General features: G+C 43.7%; 2 protein-coding genes across 4 annotated transcripts; one reads left to right on the plus strand and one right to left on the minus strand.

Annotated features, from left to right (window-relative positions):
* The first annotated feature begins 214 nt into the window (after positions 1-214).
* On the plus strand, positions 215-4962 carry RAMAC (RNA guanine-7 methyltransferase activating subunit). 2 transcript variants are annotated; one of them, XM_078326898.1, is made up of 4 exons: positions 215-372; positions 1334-1378; positions 2730-2908; positions 3879-4962. In XM_078326898.1, the coding sequence occupies exons 3-4, from the start codon at positions 2739-2741 to the stop codon at positions 4063-4065; spliced, it is 357 nt and encodes a 118-aa protein (XP_078183024.1). In that variant the 5' UTR covers positions 215-372; positions 1334-1378; positions 2730-2738; the 3' UTR covers positions 4066-4962. The 2 variants fall into 2 exon arrangements, with proteins under 2 accessions (XP_078183024.1, XP_008996734.1); XM_008998486.5 differs by lacking the exon at positions 1334-1378.
* Positions 4963-14677: 9715 nt separating this feature from the next.
* Positions 14678-24112, minus strand: C6H15orf40 (chromosome 6 C15orf40 homolog). 2 transcript variants are annotated; one of them, XM_035303948.3, is made up of 4 exons: positions 23991-24112; positions 22766-22892; positions 20751-20894; positions 14678-14928 (listed from the first exon to the last, which is right to left on the minus strand). In XM_035303948.3, exons 1-4 carry the CDS (start codon positions 24102-24104, stop codon positions 14807-14809), a joined length of 507 nt encoding a protein of 168 aa, XP_035159839.1. In that variant the 5' UTR covers positions 24105-24112; the 3' UTR covers positions 14678-14806. The 2 variants fall into 2 exon arrangements, with proteins under 2 accessions (XP_035159839.1, XP_035159838.1); XM_035303947.3 differs by lacking the exon at positions 14678-14928 and adding an exon at positions 16200-17223 and having other exon boundaries at positions 20767-20894.
* Between the last annotated feature and the right edge of the window lie 517 nt (positions 24113-24629).

The following is a 24629-nucleotide window of genomic DNA, read 5'->3' on the forward strand; positions in this document are numbered from 1 at the left end:
AGACAGCGACGTTTTCGACTGCCCAGCCACCAGGCAGGCTGAAAGCGCAAGGCATCATCCATCTTTAGACAGCTACTTGCCCACACCTCCTCGAGCTCTGGGCGTTGCGCCAATATTTAAAGAAGCGCTCTGTTGCAAAGCGATCTACACAACGAGCCTTAGTTATCGCGAGACTTGACAGGCAGTCTAGCTTCAGCATCGATCCGCCGGAAGCGGAAGTCGGATGGTTGTCTGATTCTAGAGGAAGGGGCTCAGTTACATTGGAGGTCTGGAGTTCCACGGCGTAGTTGGCTAGAGACCACCTCTCCTGTGGTCTCTTAGTGTCTCGCGGGCGGGATTCAGCCCGAGCTGGATAGAGACAGCCCTTCGCGGGTGAGTCGCCCCGGACGCCCGGGAGGAGGGAGCGGGGCGACCGAGTTGGATTGCCGGTGAAGTGTCCTCCGCCTGTGCGGTGAATTTGTACTCTTTGCGAAACCGAAAGCCATTTGCCTCTCACGGCCCATAATTTCCCTCACTTCTGAAAGTGTAAGGTGCTTCGGAAGGGAGCAGATCTGCTAGAACCTTGGTAAACAAGCTGTGATGTGCCTTGAGGACAGACTGGAAAACGCAGTTGAAAAGTCTGCATATCGTCTGTTCTCTACGCTCACCTCCTAGGGCAGCGAAACCCCATTCTGGTTTCAAGGGTTAGTCGCCCGCAGCCGAAGTTTTTTGTGGTTTTATTTGTGGTGAATAAACTAGTAGTGTTCGAGTACAAATCTGAAAGGCTTACCCTAAAAGAACATACATACTTTATGAAGTTCTTATTCATACTTGAACTATTTTGCTTTTGAATGCCCAGAGGACAAATCTTGTAGCTTCTAGCTCTTCACTGTGAGAGCCAGTTCCCTATTTGGAATATTAGCTTTGGAAGTCTTTAGAGTACTTGTTTTGTTTTTTGTTTTGAGACGGAGTCTTTCTTTGTCGCCCAGGCCGCAGTGCAGTGGCGCGACCTCAGCTCACTGTAACCTCCGCCTCCTGAGTTCAAGTGATTCTTCTGCCTCAGCTTCCTGAGTAGTACGGATTTACAGGCGCTTGCCTCCACGCATGGCTAATTTTTTGTATTTTTAGTAGAGACGGGGTTTCCCCCTGTTAGCCAGGATGGTCTAGATCTCCTGACCTCGTGATCCGCCCGCCTTGGCCTCCCAAAGTGCTGGGACTACAGGCCTGAGCCACCGCTCCGGGCCTTAGAGCACTTTTACTCCAAATCTTTCCTTGAGTAAGACGAAAATGCATCACCCTCCCCTCCAAACACCTTTTGAGAGTAAAAGTCAAGTTTGTTTTCTTTCTCCCACAGATTTAACCTAAACATTAAGCAATACAGCTGCCTCAAATCTTTGGGGTAAGTAAAGCTTGGGTCAATTAACATTCTATTTAAATTCCGTTCTCAGTAATAAACAGTTGATATTTGTTTACATGCATGTGGGTGGGGAATCGTCGGAGAACATATGAGAACATAAAAATGGAGTAGCACTTTTTACTTACCTTATGATTTTTACTGCCCATCTGGATTAGGCATGAGTCATCTTTTTAGTGATTTCTGTGATCCTGATAGAATTCTAGGCATGATTTTAATTAGCTGAATTTATTTGAAACTCATTCCTCGGATTTGAGAATTTGACAGATAGTTTGCCAATCCCAGACACACTGAAAGTCTTTGATATTTGGTATTTGATAAAGCACGCTAAGAACAATAGCCTGAAAGTGTCAGTCTGGGTGCGATGGCTCACGCCTGTTATCCCAGCACTTTGGGAGGCCAAGGCGGGCCAATCACCTGAGGTCAGGAGTTCAAGACCAGTTTGGCCAACATGGTGAAATCCCATCTCTACTAAAAATACAAAAATTAGCTGGGCATGGTGGTGTATATGTAATCCCAGCTACTCTAGAGGCTGAGGCAGAAGAATTGCTTGACCCTGGGAGACAGGGGTTGCAGTGAGCCGAGATTACGCCATGGCACTCAAGCTCTGGGCAACAGAGCAAGACTCCATTTGGAGGGGAAAAAGAATAAATGGAAAAGAAAATAAGACAGAGTGTCTATATATTGCTTCTTGCAATCCAAACAATAATTTTGGTTTAATTTTGTTGGGGTGAAGGTAGGTAGTATAAATGTTACAAATAGATGCATATGTTTGGAGGAAAGGCAGACTAATGCAGAAGTTATCATAGTAGCTTTCAATATCACATCTCTTTGTCCAAAATGTTTTATTATAAGTTAATACAGTAAGGATATTATTTTGGCCAGGCCCAGTGGTTCATGCCTGTAATCCCAGCACTTTGGGAGGCCAAGGCAGGAGGATCACGGGAGTCTAAGACTTTGAGACCAGCCTGGGCAACATGGCAAGACCCTGTCTCTTCAAAAAAATACAAAAATTAGCCGCTTGTGGGTGGCATGCACCTGTAGTCCAGCATCTTGGGAGGCTGAGGTGGGAGGATTGTTGGAGCCAAGGAAGTCTAGGCTGCAGTTACCTGAGATTGTGTCATTGTGCTCCAGCCTGGGTGACAAGAGTGAGAGATCTTGTCTCAGAAAAAAAAAATGGTTGAATTCAATACCTAAAACTTAGCAAGTCTGAAGGCACACAAAGACTTCCACAAATACCCTCCCTAAAAATTGTTTACTTCTTGGTTTTTCATTATCTAGAGATAGTGTTGATTTTTAAAATTTTTTAAATAAAAGTGTCTTTAAAATTGTACAGAATTTCAGAATGACTGACACTGCCAAAGCTGTTCCCAACTTTGAAGAGATGTTTGCTAGTAGATTCACAGAAGATGACAAGGAATATCAGGAATACCTAAAACGCCCTCCTGAGTCCCCTCCAATTGTTGAGGAATGGAATAGCAGAGCTGGTGGGAACCAAAGAAACAGAGGCAACCGGTATGTAAAGAATAAATGTGGGCTGGGCGTGGTGGCTCATGCCTGTAATCCCAGCACTTTGGGAGGCCAAGGCGGGTGGATCATGAGGTCAAGCGATCAAGACCATCCTGGTCAACATGGTGAAACCCTGTCTCTACTAAAAATACAAAAAATTAGCTGTGCATGGTGGCACGTGCCTGTAATCCCAGCTACTCAGGAGGCTGAGGCAGGAGAATTGCCTGAACCCAGGAGGCGGATGTTGCGGTGAGCCGAGATTGCGCCATTGCACTCCAGCCTGCGTAACAAGAGGGAAACTCCGTCTCAAAAAAAAAAACAAAACAATAAATGCAAATGGTTGACCTGGCAGAGGATAGCTTCAATCTGCTAGACTTTAAGGCCAGTGATGGCAGGGACTAGTTTTTAGTATGGCATACCTAGTGCCTAATAGTGCCTGGTATATTGTTTCTGATAAATACTTGCTTTAATATTTTTTCAGCACCATATATTTTTTTCCATGCTGTTCAAGTATATGTGTTTTCTTGTTTTTAAATGTTGTTTTTATAGATTAATACTTTCTATGCAAATCTACTTTAAAAACCTAGAGCTTTCTAGAACTTGTTCAATTCCATAAAGAAAATATTGTTTCGATTTTACTTTAGGAAGAAGTTTACAAATGGAAGTTACTTTTATTTAATTCAAAATAGTCAAAGGAATAAATTACCATTCCGTTTTTGTACAATGGAATAGATTTCACTTTAATTCAGAACCATTCTATTGGTTATATAGTCTGCCTATTTCTCTGTAAAGCATATCTAGTATAGTACTAGAAGAATGATTTCAGTCTTAGGAAAGGTTTGATTTACTGGTGCTGTAACATTCTATTGTGAAGAATGTTTTTAGTCTTATTTATTGAGAAACTAGATGCACTGCTATGCGTTTATCATGTGTTTTTTTAACAAGGAAGTTTAAAGACTTTGTTTTGTTCTTGTAGATTGCAAGATAACAGACAGTTCAGAGGCAGGGACAGCAGATGGGGGTGGCCAAGTGACAATCGATCCAATCAGTGGCATGGACGATCCTGGGGTAACAATTACCCGCAACACAGACAAGAACCTTACTATCCCCACCAATATGGACATTATGGTTACAACCAGCGGCCTCCTTACGGTTACTACTGATAGAAATGTTGGCAGCTTTTAGTAAAGCATTTACTCTGTTACCATGACAAAAGTTTGGGTGTCTTCTGTTGGTCAAAGTTATACATCTGATTTTAGAGAACGGATTTTTTGGAAGTTGAGACTTAAAAAAAAAATAGATCTTACTTGCGGGATGCGATGGTTGCTGCTGATATTTGAAGTTGTGGATTATATTGCTTGACTTCTACCTCAGTCTTCCTTGTTTCATGACGTAATAGTGCTTTGAGTTTGGTATATTTTCTTATTTGACCTCTAGGAGACCTTTGTTTTACACAGAAATAAAAATTTTAAAATAGAAAATGCTTGCTTCTCCTTTGTAAGGTAAGAGAGTATCCATATACTTAGATGTGCTCGTTTCTAAAATTCTAGAAGTTAATACAAAATCAGCTCATGAATGCACAGCTATGCTTCTTGTGAAAGATTGTATATAACATCAGCAGTTGAAAGATAAAACTATTGCTTTTTTGTTATGTGACTGTGGTACTTTGTGATTCCTTACTCTATAGATAATGAGTCAGCTCCACATTTACTTGGGTCTCTTTAGAGGGAAATCAGTAATAAAGCTGTAAAATAGGGAAGGAATCATTGTCAGTTTGTGTCTTGATCTGATGATGGTTGGGATTAGGGTAACATCATTTTGTATACCAATAAGGCTTTTCGCTAACAACATAGCAGGTCAAAATTCACACATACAAAAATTTAATTCTGTGATGTTCAAACTTTCCTTTTTAATCCTGTAAATAATGCTGCATTTTGATTGTTCTTACTTTTTTGGTATTTAATGTGGGCTGATTTTACAATGTTATATTCACTTCCAGATGCATACCTCTGCTGCTTTCTCTTCTATAAATAGTGATGCTATAAACTTCGTTTCACAGAGATCATTCTATTTCAGATCGTTTTAATGGTTATTACAGCAATGGTTTCATTCAAATAAAATTTAAAAAAAATTTTAAGTGTCTTCACTCCCAAGTTCTGGCAGCCTATTTATTAATATGGTGAAATGAGATTTTTTGTTTTTTTATTATGCTGTTTTTCAAATCTGTTGAAAAGGGCTTATTTGGTTTAAGAGTAACATTAAGAGTACAAGTTTCAACATAGGTCAAAGGAATTAACAGGCACCTTCCTGACTTTATTAGAGTAACCAAAAAAAAAAAAAACAAAAAACAAACAATATTTAAAAAGGCATCTTCTGGCCAGGTGCAGTGGCTCATGCCTATAATCCCAATACTTTCGGGGGCTTAGGTGGGTGGATCACTGTCACTTGAGGTCAGGAGTTTGAGACCAGCCTTATCCACATGGTGGGACCCCATCTCTACTAAAAATATAAAAATTATCTGGGTTTGGTGGCACATGCCTATAATCTCAGCTACTTGGGAGGCTAAGGCAGGAGAATTGCTTTAACTCCAGAGGTGGAAGTTGCAATAAGCCAAGATCATGCCACTGCACTCCAGCCTGGGTGACAGAGCGAGACTTCATCTCAAAAAAAAAGATAGCATCTTTGTAAACCTGTCTTTTACTGCCTTCTCTCTTAGCACTCCACTCTAGGCCCTCAAAGTTGACTTCTCCAGGTTCTTCATGCTCTGATTCTACCTCTCTTTTATTCTCCCTGGAAAGCTACCTCTCAGGTAACTGTTTTATTGGAAAGGACCTAATAAGTCATACATTCACACTAAGATGTAAATAAAATATTAACAGTAAGATAAGGGTTTTCCCTGTACCTCCCTTATTACAACAGAAGGCAGCAAGCCAGTGCTATAGGTTTTGGGCCTAGCATGGTGGCCCACACCTGTAATCCCAGCACTGGGAGGACAAGATGGGCAGATCAGGAGGTCAGGAGTTCGAGACCAGCCTGGCAAACATGGTAAAACCCTGTCTTGACTAAAGATACTTTTTAAATTAGCCGGGTGCGGTGGCATGTGCCTGTAATCCCAGCTATTTGGTAGGCTGGGGCAGGAGAACCCAGGAGGCAGAGGCTGCAGTGAGCCGAGACACGCCATTGCACTCGAGCCTGGGCGATAGGGTGAGACTCTGTCTCAAAAAAAAAAAAGGTTAATACTACAGATATTTAGCCGAATAGTAACGTCCTGACTACACCCCAGGATCTTCTCTGAAAGCATAAGTGTTACCAAAATATCTATCACCCAGTTGGGTATGCTAGCTCACGCCTGTTATCCCAGCACTCTGGGAGGCCAAGGTAGAAAGATCACTTGAGGCCAGGAGTTCAGGGCCAGCCTTGGCAATGTAGCAAGATCCTGTCTCTACAGAAAATTTAAAAATTAGCTGGGTGTGGTGGTCATGCCTGTAGTCCTAGCTACTCAGGAAGCTGAGACAGGAAGATCCCTCGAGTCCATGAGGACTTCAGGACTACAGTGAGCTAGGATCATGCCACTGTACTCCAGTTTGGGCAAAAGAATTTGAGATCCCGTCTCTTAAAAACAATGATTTAAACCAGGCACGGTGGCTTATACCTGTCTGTAATCCCAGCACTTTGGGAGGCCGAGGCAGGAGGATCACAAGGTCAGGAGATTGAGACCATCCTGGTTAATACAGTGAAACCCCATCTCTACTAAAAACACAAAAAATTAGCCAGGTGTGGTGGCACACACCTTTAGTCCCAGCTACTAGGGAGGCTAAAGCAGGAGAATCACTTGAACCTGGGAGGCGGAGGTGCAATGAGCTGAGATCACGCCACTGCACTCCTGCCTGGGCAACTGTCTCCAAAAAATGGTAATGATTTATAGGCTGAGCGTGGTGGCTCACGCTTGTAATCCCAGCACTTTGAGAGGCTGAGATGGGCAGATCACCTGGGGTCAGCAGTTCGAGACCAGCCTCGCCAACAGGGTGAAACCCAGTTTCTACTAAAAATACAAATATTAGCCAGGCATGGTGGCAGGCACCTGTAATCCCAGCTACTCGGGAGGCTGAGGCAAGAGAATCGCTTGAACCTGGGAGATAGAGGTTGCAGTGAGCTGAGACCATGCCATTGCACTCCAGCCTGGGCAACAAGATCAAAACTCCATCTCAAAAAAACAAACAACAGGCCGGGCACGGTGGCTCACGCCTGTAATCCCAGCACTTTGGGAGGCCAAGGCAGGTGGATCACGAGGTCAAGAGATCGAGACCATCCTGGTCAACGTTGTGAAACCCCGTCTCTACTAAAAACACAAAAAAATTAGCTGGGCATGGTGCGCGTTCCTGTAATCCCAGCTACTTGGGAGGCTGAGGCAGAAGAATTGCCTGAACCCAGGAGGTGGAGGTGGCGGTGAGCCCAGATCACGCCACTGCGCTCCAGCCTGGGTAACAAGAGTGAAACTCCGTCTCAAAAAAACAACAACAACAACAAAAACAATTTATAACATCATATTACTTGAGAAAGCACGGGCACTGAGCAGTAGTTGGGACAGTATTTGACTATAGCTTCAGGGCAGGATTCTCTGCTGTGCCAGCTGTTGACACAAAGGGAGATGTGGGTCCAAGGCCAGCACTGAAGGGATGCTTCTCAAAAAGCTCAGAAGAGAGGTGGTTTCCAATAGTATTTAAACGTTTTAACTCCTAACACAGCTAGGCTGCCTGTGATCTGAGTATCAGCCCTGCTTGAAAAAATGGGAATAAACCTCGTTTCAACATGAGTTAATTCTGCATGCTACATGAATAATCTATGTGGTTATGGTTTTTTTTTTTCTTTTTTTTGGGACAGAGTTTTCGCTCGTTACCCAGGCTGGAGTGCAATGGTGCGATCTCAGCTCACCGCAACCTCCGCCTCCTGAGTTCAGGCAATTCTCCTGCCTCAGCCTCCTGAGTAGCTGGGATTACAGGCACGTGCCACTATGCCCAGCTAATTTTTTGTATTTTTAGTAGAGATGGGGTTTCACCATGTTGACCAGGATGATCTCGATCTCTTGACCTCGTGATCCACCTGCCTTGGCCTCCCAAAGTGCTGGGATTATAGGCTCACTGCGCCCGGCCCTGGTTTTTGTTTTTTAACAGCAGTTAGTATCAGACTGTACCCCTGCCCTCCATGTACTTAAAACCAGGAAGAAATAAAAGGCACAGTTTCTGCTTCATGAGGCAGAAAATAACATGAAAAGCTTAAAGATAATTTAAGAGTGAGAACAAAGAATTAAAAGGGTGTCAAATAGAATTAATTTCAAGTAGACAGTCCGTTATAATAACATATGGCATTAGGCATAAGGAGTCCTAGCTTCCAGTTCTGTGCTTAAAGCATATGTGACCTTGAGAAAATCATGTAAATGCTGAACTTATTGGCTCAGCTGTAAAAAGGAGGGCAATACCCAACCTGCCACCCTCAGATGTATTACAATAAATAACTAAAGGAAGAGCTTGAGAATATAGTTGTGACCATTAAACCCCTAGTGGCATAGAATAGGTGCTGCATAAACATTTGTTGAATCAACAGGAGGGAAGTATTTGGTAAATTGTAAAGCGTAGTGTTGATAGGAAGGATGTAAAGTAACAGAAGATAAGGTAGGGCAGGAGACGTTGAAAATTAAGGATTTCTGACCGTTTCCTTATGTGAATTCATATGTGAATTAGCAAAGGAAAGCAAGTTATATCATTCAGAAAATAAACACTTGAAATGTGGAAGACGGTTTGTATAAAAAAAGTTGAGCTAAAATTAGTAGTATTTGGCCAGGCCCAGTGGCTCACACCTGTAATCCCAGCACTTTGGGAGGCCAAGGCGGGTGGACAACCTCAGGTCAGGAGTTCGAGACCAGCCTTGCCAAAATGGCAAAACCCTATCTCTATGAAAAACAAAAATTAGCTGGGCATGGTGGTGTGCACCTGCAGTCCCAGCTACTAGGGAAGCTGAGGCTGGAGAATTGAACCCAGGAGGCAAAGGTTGCAGTGAGCCAGGATCGCACCACTGCATTCCAGCCTGAGCAACAGGGCAAGACTCCATCTCAGAAATAAATACACAAAATAAGTAGCATGTGCTGTTTGGAAATTGGTAGTGAGTTTAGAATGTCAAATGTTAATTATTGAACACACCAGATTAATGTCCTTTTGAGAATAGGATGCTGGGAAGTTTCAGAGTTTTTTGTGTTTTGTTTTTGAGTGCTAGGTAGACTTGGGGTTATACAGAATGTAATAAATTTGAGTCACTGCTTTGAGAATAGTTTTGGGGTTCTTGAAACTATACAGGAAAAAGACATCTGGGAAGATTTCTAGCACGGTTTTTGTTTCCAAAGCCATGTTCCTTATAATGCTCAACAGACAAATATATAATTTTCCTTGTATTTTATTCACCTAAAGGAAAATATAGGACTGGGCTGGGTACAGTGGCTCATGCCAGTAATCCCAGCACTTTAGGAGGCCAAGGTGGGCAGATCACAAGGTTAGGCGTTCGAGACCAGCCTCACCAACATGGTGAAACCCACCTCTACTAAAAATACAAAAAAATAGCTGGGCATGGTGGTGCACACCTGTAATCCCAGCTACTCAGGAGGTTGAGGCAGGAGAATGGCTTGAACCCAGGAGGTGGAGGTTGCAGTGAGCTGAGATCGTGCCACTGAACCCCAGCCTGGGTAAAAAACCAAGACTCCATCTCGAAAGAAAGAAAGAAAGAAAGAAAGGAAGAAAGGAAGGAAGGAAGGAAGGAAGGAAGGAAGGAAGGAAGGAAGGAAGGAAGGAAGGAAGGAAGGAAGGAAAGAAGGAAAGAGAAGGAAAGAAGGAAAGAAGGAAAGAAAGAAGGAAGGAAGGAAGGAAGGAAGGAAGGAACGAAGGAAAGAAGGAAAGAAGGAAAGAAAGAAGGAAGGAAGGAAGGAAGGAAGGAAGGAACGAAGGAAAGAAGGAAAGAAGGAAAGAAAGAAAGGAAAGAAAGAAAGAAAAATATAGGACTTTATGATAGAATTAAGAGTAATGAAATGTCAGTTTTGAGACTGTTATAATTGAAGGAAGTGGTCATTTGCCCTGAAGGTTACTGACAGCACTAATTTTGAACTCTCATAAAAGAACTACACTTGTTTCCTAAATATAATTTTTAATTTTTTAATTTTTCATTTTTTTGAGACAGAGTCTCACACTTGTTACCCAGGCTGGAGTGCAGTGGCACGATCTGGGCTCACTGCGATCTCCACCTCCTGGGTTCGAGCAGTTCTCCTGCCTCAGCCTCCCACGTAGCTGGGATTACAGCTGCCCACCACCACACCCAGCTAATTTTTGTTGTTTTAGTAGAGACGGGGTTTCATTATGTTGGCTAGGCTGGGCTCGAACTCCTGACTTTAAGTGATCCACCCGCCTCAGCCTCCCAAAGTGCTGGGATTACAGGTATGACCCATCGCACCTGGCCCTAAATATAATTTTTTAAAATTTATTTATTTTTAGACAAGTTCAAGCCAACCTAAATAAAAAATTTTTTACACCTTACAAATTTTCTTAGACTTCCTATTTGATTTGATTCAATCCAAACACAGATTTGGCTGTGTATGGAAATCTATGCCGTAGACTGTTGACTTTTTTTAATTAGCACCATCATCTATAGTGAAAGGAATTTTTTAAATTTAGGAAATATAAGAAATAAATACTCCCAGCTTAAGGTGGCTTCTATTACAATTGGACTTCAGTTAGCTGGGAATGTTAGCTGTGAAAGTGCTTACTTTGTAATGTCAGACAAATGAAATACATGTAAATTATTATCTGAAATGCCTATATGCATTTTTCTTTCAGTATCTTGCACTTTAACCAAAGACATATATTTAATATATATATATATATATGAGAATTCTGAAATATTAAATAAGGCTTTGGTTAATTCTGTATGAAAAAATTATATATAAGGCACTCAAAGCATCTTTGTTCTGTTTATTTATGAACATATAAAGATATGCTTTTAAAACTCTCAAATTTTAAAATTAAGACCAACAGGAGAAAATACTCTTGACACTGGTAGAACTTAATTGTTAATATTTAGATTAATCCTTTAGGATTCAGATGTATCCAGATGTGATATAATATCTAAACAAAGATTTCCACTGACATCTACTATATTAAATTATTATGGAATGAAAGAAACAACTAGATTAAAGTAGATTATACCACTGGAGCCCAGGCGGCCTTGAGAGTGGATATCTCCTCTTTTCTAGAAGTCTGGTTGACTACTGCTGTGACCAGTTTTTGAGGAAAATAAGGATGGGAGTAGAGATCCCTTGACCTGTGGACATTCTGGGTGAGAGTGGCCCTGGGCCAGGATGGTTGCATGGGTCCCAGTCAGTGGGGCTGCACTATGTCACGGTGTGCCCTGGGTGAGGAAGAAGTGACACTTCAGCTGCTGTGACACTGCTGAGGCCTCTGGGTGCCAGAGAAACATCTTGCTTCTGAGGAATTCAATGATCAGTGCTGTCAGATTAGAAAAGTGGAGATGAGCTGTGGATAATATCCTTCAGATTTGAAGGTTTACAGGATGGAATAGGAGGAGCAGGTTAATGAAGAAAAGTCTTTGGTCAGAACAGTTGGCCAGGCATGTGGCTCATGCCTGTAATCCCAGCACTTTGGAAGGTTAAGGTGGACAGATCACCTGAGGTCAGCAGTTCCAGACCAGCCTGGCCAGCATGGCAAAAACCCATCTCTACTAAAAATACAAAAATTTGCTGGGCGTGGTGGTATGTGACTGTAATCTCAGCTACTCAGGAGGCTGAGGCAGGAGAACTGCTTAAACCTGCGAGGTGGAAATTGCAGTGAGCCGAGATGGCACCACTACACTCAAGCCTGGGTGAAAGAGGGGGACTCCATCTAAAGAAATAAAAACAAACAGCTAATATGTGACTTGACTGCCCCACTGCAGGATTAAGAGAGAGCATAAAGTACGTAGCACTGAACTAGGCACATAATGGGTACCCAGTGAGGTTTGTACGTTAGGGTGAGGTATCTGCGGGCTGCTAGGGTGCACGATGGACAACTCGCAGACCTTTCAACAGTGTCTTTATGGGGTGATGGGCTGATTTGTCATTTTCATTCCTCTCCCTAAGGGGCACAGACAGCTCCATGTATGGGCTAATTCAGTTGATGTTTTCATTCCTTTCCCTCAGGGACACAGAGAGCCCTATGTATTAATTACCAGTTAGATTTTCTGTGGGTTTCAGTGACTCCTCCTGAGACAGCTTCAGGGGATGATGTGATGATGATCTCATGGTTTTTTTCCACTGCTAGTACCTTTAACTTCCTAGAGAATCTCCAGTCTCTTTGTCTGAATTAGGTAAATAAAACTGCTCTTAATGGCTAATGGCTAGAGCTTTGTTGTTTGTATGTGTATTTCTCTCATTTTAAAATTTCCTCAACTTGTGTGTTTACAAAACAATATATAAGTGAAACAATACAAAAATGAATAACTTTGGCTGGGCGAAGTGGCTCACTCCTGTAATCCCAGCAGTTTGGGAGGCTGAGGAGGACGAATCGCCTGAGCTCAGTTCAAGACCAGCCTGGCCAACTTGGAGAAGTCCCGTCTCTACTAAAAATACAAAAATAAAATAACCGGCATGGTGGCTTAGGCCTGTGATCCCAGATACTTGGGAGGCTGAGGCAGAAGAATCACTTAAACCTCGGAGGCAGAGGTTGCAGTGGGCCGAGATCACCCCACCACACTCCAGTATGAGCAACAAGAGTGAAACTTTGTCTCAAAAAATAATAATTTTTAAGTGACTTCTGTAGCTGTCATTTTCCTTTCTTTGTTCACTCTTCTCTATGTTGCCTTCTAAATTCCATACCGTTTTCAGCCTCCTCTCTGTTGGACTGTTTCCAACATGGCCTTTATTTCTATTATGCTTTTGTTTTTCCTTTTTATTTATTTGAAATAGGGTCTTGCCCTGTCACCCAAGCTGGAGTGCAGTGGCGTGATTGTGGCTCACTGCAACCTTGAATTCCTGAGCTCAAGTGATCCTCCTGTCTCAGCCTCCCAAGAAGCTGGGACTACAGGCACATGCCACTATGACTGGCTAATTTTATTTTTATAGAAATGGGGTCTATGTTGTCCAGGCTGGTCTTGAACTCCTGGCCTCAAACTATCATCCTGCCTCAGCTTCCCAAACTGCTGGGATTACAGGCATGAGCCAACATGGCCAGCCTTATCTTTTATTTTTAAATTCTGTTAGCCACATTTCAAGTGCTCAATAGCCACATGTGGCAGGAGCAGCTATCATGTGGACATGTATGGCTGTAAAAGAGGACTAAAGGCTAGCATTTTTGTTCACCTGACTCACTCCCTTACTGTTCACAGTGGCCTAATCCCCCTAGGTATCTCTGTTGAAAGTTTGAACATCACTATAGTAAAAACACAGATGAGTTTCCTGTAGAAATGATCAGGGAGTATGTAACCTGTGGCTGCAAAATTTGGGGATTCTTCCCTGACAAATTCTGTCTGGGGGACTGATTGGCAGACAGGATAAAATGCAAAAACCCTTAATAACTGAATTCTAAGGATTGTCTGAGGAATGTCTATGTGGGTAGAAATAGGTGCTCTTCCTGCAACCTAGAAAAAATAATTTCCTGTATCATGAATGATCATTATCTCCAGTGTTGTCCCAGAAGAGGATTTGTGGCTGGCTGCTACCATAGTGAGGAGGGAGACCCAGGCATTTGGGATTCCCTCCCCCTCTGTCATCCATTGTGCATCTCAATAAAGGAGAGAGCAAGCCAGCTGGCGCCTCCTGAATCTCCTTCCTGAAAACAACAGGCTAGGCCTCGGGGAAACTCTCCAGAAGGCACTATTTTTACTTAAAACAAGATCAACCCAGAAACCTTTTCACATGTGAGTCCTAAAACTGTAAACCGGAACCCTTTCATATGTAATTCCTAGAACTGTAAACTAAAACCTTTTCACATGAGTCCTAAAACTGTAAACCAGAACCCTTTCGTATGTGATTCCTAAAACTGTAAACCAAAACCTTTTCACATGTGAGTCCTAAAACTATGAATCTAAGATTCTTCCACATGTAACATCTAAAGTACAAGCCTAAATAAGGGCTGAACCTCCATCTGTTAGACGAGCTTGGCTGTTAGGCACCTATGCCACCTTGCTCCCAGCTGAAATAAATTCCTTCCTCCTGTATTCGGTGTCCGAGAGATCCTTTCCCTTGACCGCTCCTGCTACAATAGGTCCATCCCTACAGCAGAAATGGGAGCTCTAGATGGTCATAGCTCCCTTACCCTGGCCCCTAATTTCCTTGGCTCTGATTCCAAGCTCTCCAAGTAGGCTTGAATGATTCTCTTAAAGAGGTTTCCCAAAGGGACAGAATGTGCTGACTACAGATCCCACTATGCAGTCTATTTGGCAGGTCTGTTCTTCACTCAAGTTAGTAAGCTGGCATCTTGATTAGAAATTAGCTCCTTGCCAATTGCCCACCCAGGTCCATTTTCAAAAACACTGGCTTCGTGGATTTCTGAAAGCTGCAGAGTTAAGGGAAGAACTCAGGACCATGCTGCCTCCACCACGGCTATGAGCTGAGAGGCTCACGTACCCAGTGGCTCCAAGTTAACAACACTCAGGTCTGAGCTGAATTTAAGGTACAGGGGGACTAAGCCTAAGGAATGGCTCTGAAGCCTGGCTCAGTGGCTCATGCCTGTCATCTCAGCACTTTGGGAGGCCAAGGCGGGCGGATCACAAGGTCAGGAGTTCAAGACCAGCCTGGCTAAATGGTGAAACCCCATCTGTACTAAAAATACAAAAAATTAGCCAGGCATGGTGGCACACACCTGTAATCCCGGCTACTCAGGAAGCTGAGACAGGAGAATCGCTTGAATCCAGGAGGCAGAGGTTGCAGTGAGCCGAGATTACACCATTGCACTCCAGCCTGGGCGAGAGAGCAAGACTCCCTCTCCAGAAAAAAAATGGCTCTGAGAAGACAAGAAGGATCACAGCGTGTGAGCATGGTAGTCAGGCACTGCAGAAAAAATTTCCTAATAGCACTGTTCACTTCAAAAAGAACCAAGTTTCAGTCTGTGTAGTTTTCTCCTGTTGTGTTTTGGTGCCATCTCTTGGATGTAAACTGAAATTCTAAGTTTTTAATCACTAGTTACATGCATTAAAACAATTTGAATTTGGGGACACATGGGTTCTAAAATTTATATTCTGCATTATAGCTAAGGAACTATGTAACCAAATCCCTGGAATCTAAGAGGGAGATGCTGACAACCCATAGCCCAGAGAGCTGCCTCTTAAAAGTTTGTGCATTTAGGTGTTTGGAACTTTATTTTTTGAGACAGACTCTCACTCCGTCGCCCAGGCTGAAGTGCAGTGGCACAATCTCAGCTCACTGCAACCTCTACTTCAAGCAATTCTTGGGTCTCAGCCTCCTGAGTAGCTGGGACTACAGGCATGCACCACCACACCCAGCTAATTTTTGTATTTTTAGTAGAAACAGGGTTTCGCCATGTTGGTCAGGCTGGTCTTGAACCCCTGACTTCAAGTGATCTAGCTGCCTCAGCCTCCCAAAGTGCTGGATTACAGGCATGAGCCCCTGCTCCTGGCCTAGGTGTTTGGAACTTTAAACACTGCAAAGGTGCCACCTCCATCCTCTGGTTCTTGCTGTCCATCCCCTAACAAAGAGTAAAGTGTGGAATGGCTCACAGAAATCAGGAGTCCAAAATCTGCGCTCCTGCCTCCAGGGCATAATAACCAGGCTGTTCTTTCCCAGGTTCTGTCAAAGTATGGTGTAGGCAAAGCACCTAGCAGTGTCTGTCAAGTAAGCACCCAAGTTAATAAATGATGAATCGATCATGTTTGCACAAGTAATCATCATTTATTAAGGTGGGGGTAAGCCAGGCACTGTGGCTCATGCCTATAATCCCAGCACTTTAAGAGGCTGAGGCGGGAGGATTATGAGGTCAAGAAATCAAGACTATCCTGGCCAACATGGTGAAACCCTGTCTCTACTAAAAATATAAAAAATTAGCTGGGCATTTTGGTGTGCGCCTGAAGTCCCAGCTACTCAGGAGGCTGAGGCAGCAGAATCGCTTAAACCTGGGAAGCAGAGGTTGCAGTGAGCCGAGATGGAACAACAGCCTGGGCGACAGAGTAAGACTCTGCCTCCCCTGAAAAAAACTACTGAATCTAAGTTACCAATGAGGAAGAAGAAAATTCAGTAACATCTCAAAAATTATAATTCATATTAGAAGTCTGATTTTTCTTTACTTTTTCACAAAATGGCAAATGTAGTCTTCAAAAGATGTAAAAAAAAAAATCTGCTTTTAAACAAGCATTTTTAAATCTAAGGAAAGACTACAAAGCAGCATAACAGGTTTTCTGTCACTTGTAAACTGGATTAGAAGGCAATCCCCAGAATTCCAGAACCATTGTGGAGATATGATGATTTTAATTTACAATCTGGAAAAACTTAATTCAAAAAGGAGTCAAAAGATCTGAGTTCTAGTTCCAACTTGCATGGTACAATCTTGAGTAAGTCTCTCAACTTTTGGGTATCAGAAGCTCCGCCCACAGAATGAAAGATGTTAAATCAGGTCATCTCGAATATTCTTTCCAGCTCTGCTATTTTATAATGACATGAAATCAGAGTAACATGTTCCAGGCTGTTTGGGGTTAGGGATTTTAGAACCTGTATTCAATGTATAGCACTTTTAAAATTTCTACTTTTTGAAGTCTTATTTCAATATATATATATTCTTCTCTGCATGTTCTTCTGTAGTATAGTATAGCATAGTTCTTCATATAGTATATGTTTCTATTTAACAGCCTTTTCATAATTAGCAATAAAAAAGTTTCTCAAGGATGTCTTTTTCATTTCTTTTTTTTTTGAGAGGGAGTTCACTCTTGTTGCCCAGGATGGAGTGCAATGGCGCGATCTCAGCTCACTAAAATTTCCGCCTCCTGGGTTCAAGCGATTCTCCTGCCTCAGTCTCCCAAGTAGCTAGGATTACAGGCATGCACCATCACACACAGCTAATTTTGTATTTTTAGTAGAGACAGGGTTTCACCATGTTGGTCAGGCTGATCTTAAACTCCTGACCTCCGGTGATCTGGCCGCTCGTGGGATTGCAGGCATGAGCCACCACACCTGGCCTCATTTCTTGCTCTTAGGTTTTTTTGGCTTCCTTTTTTAATTTCTCCAAGATCTCTTCTGGAGTTGTAGAGGCCAAAAGCTTCACCACCTTTTCACGAGATTTACAACCCTGGACCAAAAGAGAAAAAATATGCTTTACTGTTTAGCACAATCTAATGCCATTAGGAGACAGCAAACCTCAGTTGTACGATGGGCTTTCCTGATAGCTTTGGTACCACTTTCTCTTGGTTACTTTTGGTCTAACCAAAGACTATCACTTTTTTTTTTTTGAGACGGAGTTTTGCTCTTGTTACTCAGACGGGAGTGCAATGGCACGATCTCGGCTCACCGCAACCTCCACCTCCTGGGTTCAGGCAATTCTCCTGCCTCAGCCTCCTGAGTAGCTGGGATTACAGGCACACACCACCATGCCCAGCTAATTTTCGTATTTTTAGTAGAGACGGGGTTTCACCTTGTTGACCAGGATGGTCTCGATCTCTTGACCTTGTGATCCACCTGCCTCGGCCTCCCAAAGTGCTAGGATTACAGGCGTGAGCCACCAAAGACTATCTCTTAAGATTCTACCTTACTAGCATTGTTACTAAACATTTGTTAGTACTAACAACTCTCCAGGATTTTTACCTTCATACATCAATTTCTATAATAAAAGCTGGACATTAAAATCTCAAAGATGAATATGGAATTTTTTTTTTTTTTTTTTTTGAGATGGAGTCTCATGATCTTGGCTCACTGCAACCTCTGCCTCCTGGGTTCAAGTGATTTTCCTGCCTCAGCCTCCTGAGTAGCTGGGACTACAGGCTTACGCCACCATGCCTGGCTAATTTTTTGTATTTTTAGTAGAGATGGAGTTTCACCATGTTAGCCAGAATGGTCTCATCTCTTGACCTCATGATCCACCAGCCTTGGCCTACCAAAGTGCTGGGATTACAGGTGTAAGCCACCACGCCTGGCTGGAATCTTTATAATATTCTAGTCTTAAGCAATTCTTTAAGTTAAAAATGAAAATCATCCTGGCTGGGCACAGTGGCTCATGCCTGTAATCCCAACACTTTGGGAGGCCAAGGCAGGCAGATCACCTGAGGTTGGGAGTTTGAGACTAGCCTGACCAACATGGAGAAACTCCATCTCTACTGAAAATACAAATTAGCTGGCTGTGGTGGTCCATGCCTGTAATCCCAGCTACTTGGGAGGCTGAGGCAGGAGAATCACTTGAACCCGGGAGGCGGAGGATGTAGTGAGCTGAGATCATGCCACTGCACTCCAGCCTGGGCAACAAGAGTGAAACTTCGTCTCAAAAAAAAAAAAAGATATAATCTTTAAAATACCAAAATAAATATTGCAATTTTATATAAACTTTGTAGTAAAACAATTATAAATATAAACAAATTGCTGTTCTCTATGCTGTTAAACATTTCTGAAAATTCCAAACAAAAAGTAGCACATATCTAAGTGCCACGATTTCACAATCACTTTAAACAACTTTAAAAAAGGATTTGCTTTCAAACACATCTTTTAAAGAAGATAAAATTTGAGAGGGGATTTATTTAGATGGGTAGAATTTGCACAGGCAAAAGAGTGGTGAACACCTTTCAGGCAAATGTCAGAGCAGGAGCACCAGCCAAAAATCAGAAATGACTTGCCACAGGTGGGGCATTCAAATGGATTTTTAGGTGCAGTCAGTTAATCAATGACTTTGAATGCCAGCTGGAACCCAGATAGGAGCAATATAATATAGCACTGGAAAAGAAGTAGAGCTTTAAGAAATATAAACATGGCTGGGCCCTATTCCTGAAGATCCTATTTCAAGAAGCCTAGAGTGAGACTCAGGGATCTGTATTTAGAAATCATTCCCAGGTGATTTTGATATCCACTCCTAGTGCAAAACCATATTAATGACATCATACAAGCCTTCTGTCTTCCCAATGAGCTGCTTCTAGTGAGCAAGGGCAAAGTAGGGGACCAGCAATACTTGACAGAGTCACTCATGGAGATGACTAACAATAGGAAATGCTTTAGATTGTTTAGTGTGATGGCTTGAAGGATGAGAGAGGTTAAGTAAGATTAATCTGATAGCAGGTTCAGGAATGAATTCAGAAAGAAGAAAATGCTGGCAGCACTGGCAGTGAAGACGTGTTAAGCATACAGTGTGGACAGTCTCAGGAAGAATTAAGGCAGCAGGCATGAAGGAGACTAAATAGGAAGAATTCACAGATTTCTGTGATTAAATAAAGTTAAAAGTTATAAACAACTGGTTTCCCAATTATTTGAAAAAGACAAAAAAACCCTCAGTATTTTATGAATCATTACTGATGTGTAATAATTAAAGATGGCTGGCCACGGTACCTGTAATCCCAGCACTTTGGGAGGTTGAGGTGGGTAGATCAGTTGAGGTCAAGAGTTTGAGACCAGCCCAGCCAACATGCTGAAACCCCGTCTCTACTAAAAATACAAAAATTAGCTGGATGTGGTGGTGGGCACCTGTAATCCCAGCTACTTAGGAGGCTGAGGCAGGAGAATCGCTTGAACCCGGGAGGCGGAGGTTGCAGTGACTCGAGATCATGACAATGCATTCCAGACTAGTCAACAGAGCGAGACTCTGTCTCAAAAAATAAAACAAGGCCAGGTGCAGTGGCTCACGCCTATAATCCCAGCACTTTGGGAGGCCAAAGTAGGTGGATCACCTGAGGTCAGGCCAGTCTGACAAACATGTTGAAACCCTGCCTCTATTAAAAATATAAAAATTGGCCAGGCACTGTGGCTCACGCCTATAATCCCAGCACTTTGGGAGGCCGAGGCGGGTGGATCACGAGGTCAAGAGATCAAGACTATGCTGGTCAACAAGGTGAAACCCCGTCTCTACTAAAAATACAAAAATTAGCTGGGCATGGTGGCGCGCGCCTGTAGTCCCAGCTACTCGGAAGGCTGAGGCAGGAGAACTGCTTGAACCCAGGAGGCGGAGGTTGTGGTGAGCCGAGATCGTGCCATTGCACTCCAGTCTGGGTAACAACAGCGAGACTCCGTCTCAAAAAAAAAAAAAAAAATATATATATATATAGAAATTTATATATATAAATATAAATTAGCTAGGCCTGGTGGTGGGTGCCTGTAATCCCAGCTATTTGGGAGGCTAAAGCAGGAGAATCACTTGAACCTGGCAGGCAGAAGTAGCAGTGAGCCGAGATTGCACTACTGCACTCCAGCGAGACTCTGTCTCAAAAAAAAGAAAGAAAATAAAACAATCAAAGATTTTTAAAAAGTCAGGAGTCCTGTGCTTAAAAAGTCATAAGCCTGGCCTCCTGCCTTGCCCAAAGCTGAGAGACCACCAGGCACAGTGGCTTATGCCTGTACTCTCAGCACTTTGGGGGGCTGAGGCAGGTGGATCACTTGAAGTCAAGAGTTTGATTCCAGCTTGGCTAACATGGTAAAACCTCGTTTCTACTAAAAATACAAAAATTAGCCAGGTGTGGTGGCGTGAGCCTATAATCCCAGCTATTCAGGAAGCTTGAACCTGGGAGGTGGAGGTTGTAGTGAGCTGAGATTGTGCCACTGCACTCCAGCCTGGCTGACAGAGCAAGACTTTGTCGAGAGAGAGAGAGAGAGAGAGAGAGAGAGAGAGAGAGAGAGAGAGAGAGAGAGAGAGAGAGAGACCTACCTTATCCAAAACCACATCACTCTTCCTGAGTTCTAGGACCTTGGAAAGATACCGACAGAGCTCAGCGTTAGCCTCTCCCTCTGATGGAGGTGCTGCAATAGCTACATTGATGGCTTCTGCTGTCAAATCTGGAATGAAAACAGGGTGTGGACTTATCCTTAAGAAGTTATTTTTCTTCATGAAGTGAGGACATTTTGGAAAAGAGTTTGCATTTGCCTGACACATAGATTTTCAATACCTGTTGAATAAAGAAATGAATGATTAAACTAATCACATTTAAGGGAACACGAACATGATAAAAATGGCCCCACCATTACAGGAAATAAATCCAAAGAAGAAAACCGATATTTACCCAATCTTGCTGACCAAGATGGGCTTACAGAGCCCTGGGGAGTATCCTGCAACTGGAAATTGCCCTTGATATATTAAGAGCCCCAGGCAGGGAGTCAGAGATGGCCTTCAGCCTCATCAATGTCACTAAGGAAGTGCAGGGACAGGCTAGCTTATTAGATTGTACAGGGTTGTGCAGAGTTCCCTCATCAGGAAAATGAGAGCCCTAGACTAAGTTCACCTCTTATGTGACATGTATCTTGAATGTTCTAAAAATTTAATGTTTACTTAACAAATATTTACATAGTACTTACTATACACTAATTTTAAGCACACACAAATGTGTTAAAGGCTTTACAAATATTAACTTCTTTAATCCTTATAGAGACTTTATGAAGATATTAGTACCATTATTATCTCCATTTTACAAATGAGCCATGGCACCCAGACTCCCATTTTAGAGCTAATGAAACATAACATTCCAACAGTAGACAGTGTTCACACCCACTACTTAGAAAATGCTGGCCAAGGAGAATATGGCCAAGTTAACTTGGTCATCAGCATAAACCAGGCCTAGCATACCAATTTTGTGGTCTTCCTTTCAAAATCTAAACATAATTTGGAATACAGAGCTTTAGAGGTGAAAAAGACCTTCACAATAATTCAGGGCAATGGCTTTCGAACCTTCTTCTCCTTTAGAATCCCTTTCCCCCAATTGTCTCTAGAATCCCAATATTTAAAACAAATGTAAACGCAGCTAGTCAGAATTCTGTGTACCTGGCCTCCCCTTTGCCCAAAGCTGATTCCCGAGGCACCTCCAGCACTCCAGAGAATAGCTTGAAAGCCTCTTAGTCCAGCAATCTCATCTGACAGGTGAAAAAACTGGGCCCATGAATGTTTTATACTGTTTTATTTAAAACAAGTTCACAAAGGAACTGATCACTGGTCTCAGATCTCAAGTTTCCTCCCTCTCCTTAGGCCATTGATCATTAAACTACACTAAAATGTCTCTTCTTTCTCTGGCCAATGTCTCCAGTTTTGAAAAAAGACAAACTAATAATCTAGGCTACATACAGGTTTCCATATCTGTCCTTTCTAAAATACCATATTTTAAAAAAGAAAATTAAGGCTGGGCGCGGTGGCTCAAGCCTGTAATCCCAGCACTTTGGGAGGCCAAGGCGGGTGGATCACGAGGTCGAGAGATCGAGACCAACCTGGTCAACATGGTGAAACCCTGTCTCTACGAAAAATACAAAAAATTAGCTGGGCATGGTGGCGCGTGCCTGTAATCCCAGCTACTCAGGAGGCTGAGGCAGGAGAATTGCCTGAACCCAGGAGGTGGAGGTTGCGGTGAGCCGAGATCGCACCATTGCACTCCAGCCTGGGTAACAAGAGCAAAACTCCGTCTCAAAAAAAAAAATAAATAGATAAATAAAAATAAAAAAAAAATTATACAATGGTTTTGAGTAACTTGGCATGATTTAAAGATATATTCACTTTCAGGCACCTTTACATTAGAATCTAGAATTTTAAAATGGAGACGCCTCTAACTGCAGATGTGACAAATCAATGGTCACAGGATAAGCTTTCAGTTAGCCAATGCGAAGGGAGGCTGGAAAAGACAGACACCTGATTCACACTTACATCCCACCCCAGTGTCCAGGCATACCTGTTACAGCATTTTGTTTGGAGCCAGGTTTGGCATGGATGGCTATGGTGACACAACCTTTAGGATCAACTGCCACAGGCCCTGAGGGAGGAAGAGATCTCTCTGGCTCTTTGCTCTGGCTTTTACCCTAAAATGATAACCACACAACTTCACAGGTTACAAAATATTTTTCCACACATTTAATTTGATCCTTCCACTGCCCCCTTTCACCCTTGACAGACAAACTAGGCTAATCCGTGGTGTCCAGGGACTTCTGGCCACCTAGGACGCTTTTCCCACGAACTTCATTAATCAATTCTCCCATGAAGCATTCCCATCAACCCAAGTGTTTTTTCCTTCCTTGCAAGAAAACCTAACTCTGGCTTCTAAACCTTAATGCTTGTTCCTCCCTAGGGGACAACTCCTCCGGGGCAGGGACCATTTATTATTCATCATTGTATCTCATGCAGTCGGAGCTAATAAATGTTGGTGAAAGTGTATATGTGTGCGTGTTCGGGAAAAGGGAGAAAAAAAACCAGTAGGGCTTCATATTTAAAGGCCTGTTATGGGACAGGGGCTGTGCTAGGAACTTTCATTCAACAAATATGTAAAGATATAAGGATACAAGGTCCTTGCTCTCAAGGAGCTCGGACTGCTGCGAGGGAGAAAGAACATACAAAATCATAGTAACACTGTGCTAAGTGCACCCATGAGATACACACGGGGCATTACCGCACGGGCACTGGAGGATCCTGCCAGCAGCGGCAGAAGGCAGTGCTTGAGCTGAGTCTGAGAAACGGACTGCGGTTGGCCAGGCAAAGACGGTGGAAATGGGAATGGGAGTGGTGTATTCTTGACAGAAGGGCTCCGATCAGCCAAGGTAAGAAAGGAGAACGCAGAACAGAGCCTCCCGGGGAAGCGCAGGCGTCACGCCGCTGTTGGAACGTGAATTGCCGGCCTGGGAGTGCGAGTGCAGGGAGGCCAGAGAGGTCAGCACACGCAGCCCAGGGAGAGCTCGGCTGCCGCCGGACCCAGCACTCAGACGTCACCGGGTGGACGGCGGCGCAGCCTACTGAGGCGGGGCGACTGCAGCAAGAGCCGCAGCTCTGGGGGTAGCGGCAGCTGTCCTGGGCACCGGAACTGAGAGAGGGCAAAGTGCCGGCGGCGCCTCACCCACCCCCGGGCCCCGCTTCTCCCGCGCTCCTAAACAAGGAGCCCTGCGGCCCACCCCTCTGCTGCCACTGGCCTTGGTCGTCGCACCAGCCTTCTTAGGCATCTCGGCGGCAAGAGGACGCCGAGCGGAACCCCAAGTACTGGGTTCTGCCCCGACCTGCCCCAGCGCTCTGTAGAGCCGCAGCATCCCTGACTGGGGAGGCGCCGGAAGAGCCCTCTGCACTTGCGCAGGTAGCGGGCAGGAGCGGCCCCAGCGCGCCGCGCATCCGCTTTGGTCCGAGGGCGACACCTTACGGCCGGCGGGAGCGAGTCTCCTGCCCTCAGAACATGCGCAAGCCTCTTTTGTTCTGGAAAGGGCCCCAGCAGGTGGAGCTGGGGAGCTGGGGCCTCACCGCGTCATGGCCCACCCTCCTCAGCTGATGGGAAGGTGTGTCACTTCTGATCTTCTCTTTCCTAAAAGGGGAAAGAAAGGTATGGTCACTTCTCAGAATTGGAGAGCGCGGTAAGGAGTGCACAGGACCAGGTGTCTTCTCGCTCCTGCAGCCAAGCATTAGGTGCAAAGCCTCACGCTGCTGCCTGTGGCCAGCAAGTCTATATAGAGCCTCGTGCCCTTGTGAATCTTCCACGTATCGATGGCGCACTTACCTTGTGCCAGGCGCAGCGGATCCCACAATGTAAAGGAGGAAATGCACTGCGATATGTGATATGGCGA

Source organism: Callithrix jacchus, chromosome 6 (assembly GCF_049354715.1).
Source record: "Callithrix jacchus isolate 240 chromosome 6, calJac240_pri, whole genome shotgun sequence".
NCBI classification, from domain to species: domain Eukaryota; kingdom Metazoa; phylum Chordata; class Mammalia; order Primates; family Cebidae; genus Callithrix; species Callithrix jacchus.

What these genes read in the sequence shown, in the direction of transcription:
- RAMAC (XM_078326898.1), top strand. Translation starts at nt 2,739, where the DNA reads ATGACTGACACTGCCAAAGCTGTTCCCAACTTTGAAGAGATGTTTGCT. An exon ending in CAAAGAAACAGAGGCAACCG is followed by an intron (nt 2,909 to 3,878) that starts GTATGTAAAGAA and finishes TTGTTCTTGTAG; the next exon opens with ATTGCAAGATAACAGACAGT.
- C6H15orf40 (XM_035303948.3), bottom strand. Translation starts at nt 24,104, where the DNA reads ATGCTGCGGCTCTACAGAGCGCTGGGGCAGGTCGGGGCAGAACCCAGT. An exon ending in CAAACAAAATGCTGTAACAG is followed by an intron (nt 20,895 to 22,765) that starts GTATGCCTGGAC and finishes TTTTCATTCCAG; the next exon opens with ATTTGACAGCAGAAGCCATC. An exon ending in TAAGGTAGGTCTCTCTCTCT is followed by an intron (nt 14,929 to 20,750) that starts CTCTCTCTCTCT and finishes TCTTCTCAGAGC; the next exon opens with CATTTTTTTTCTGGAGAGGG.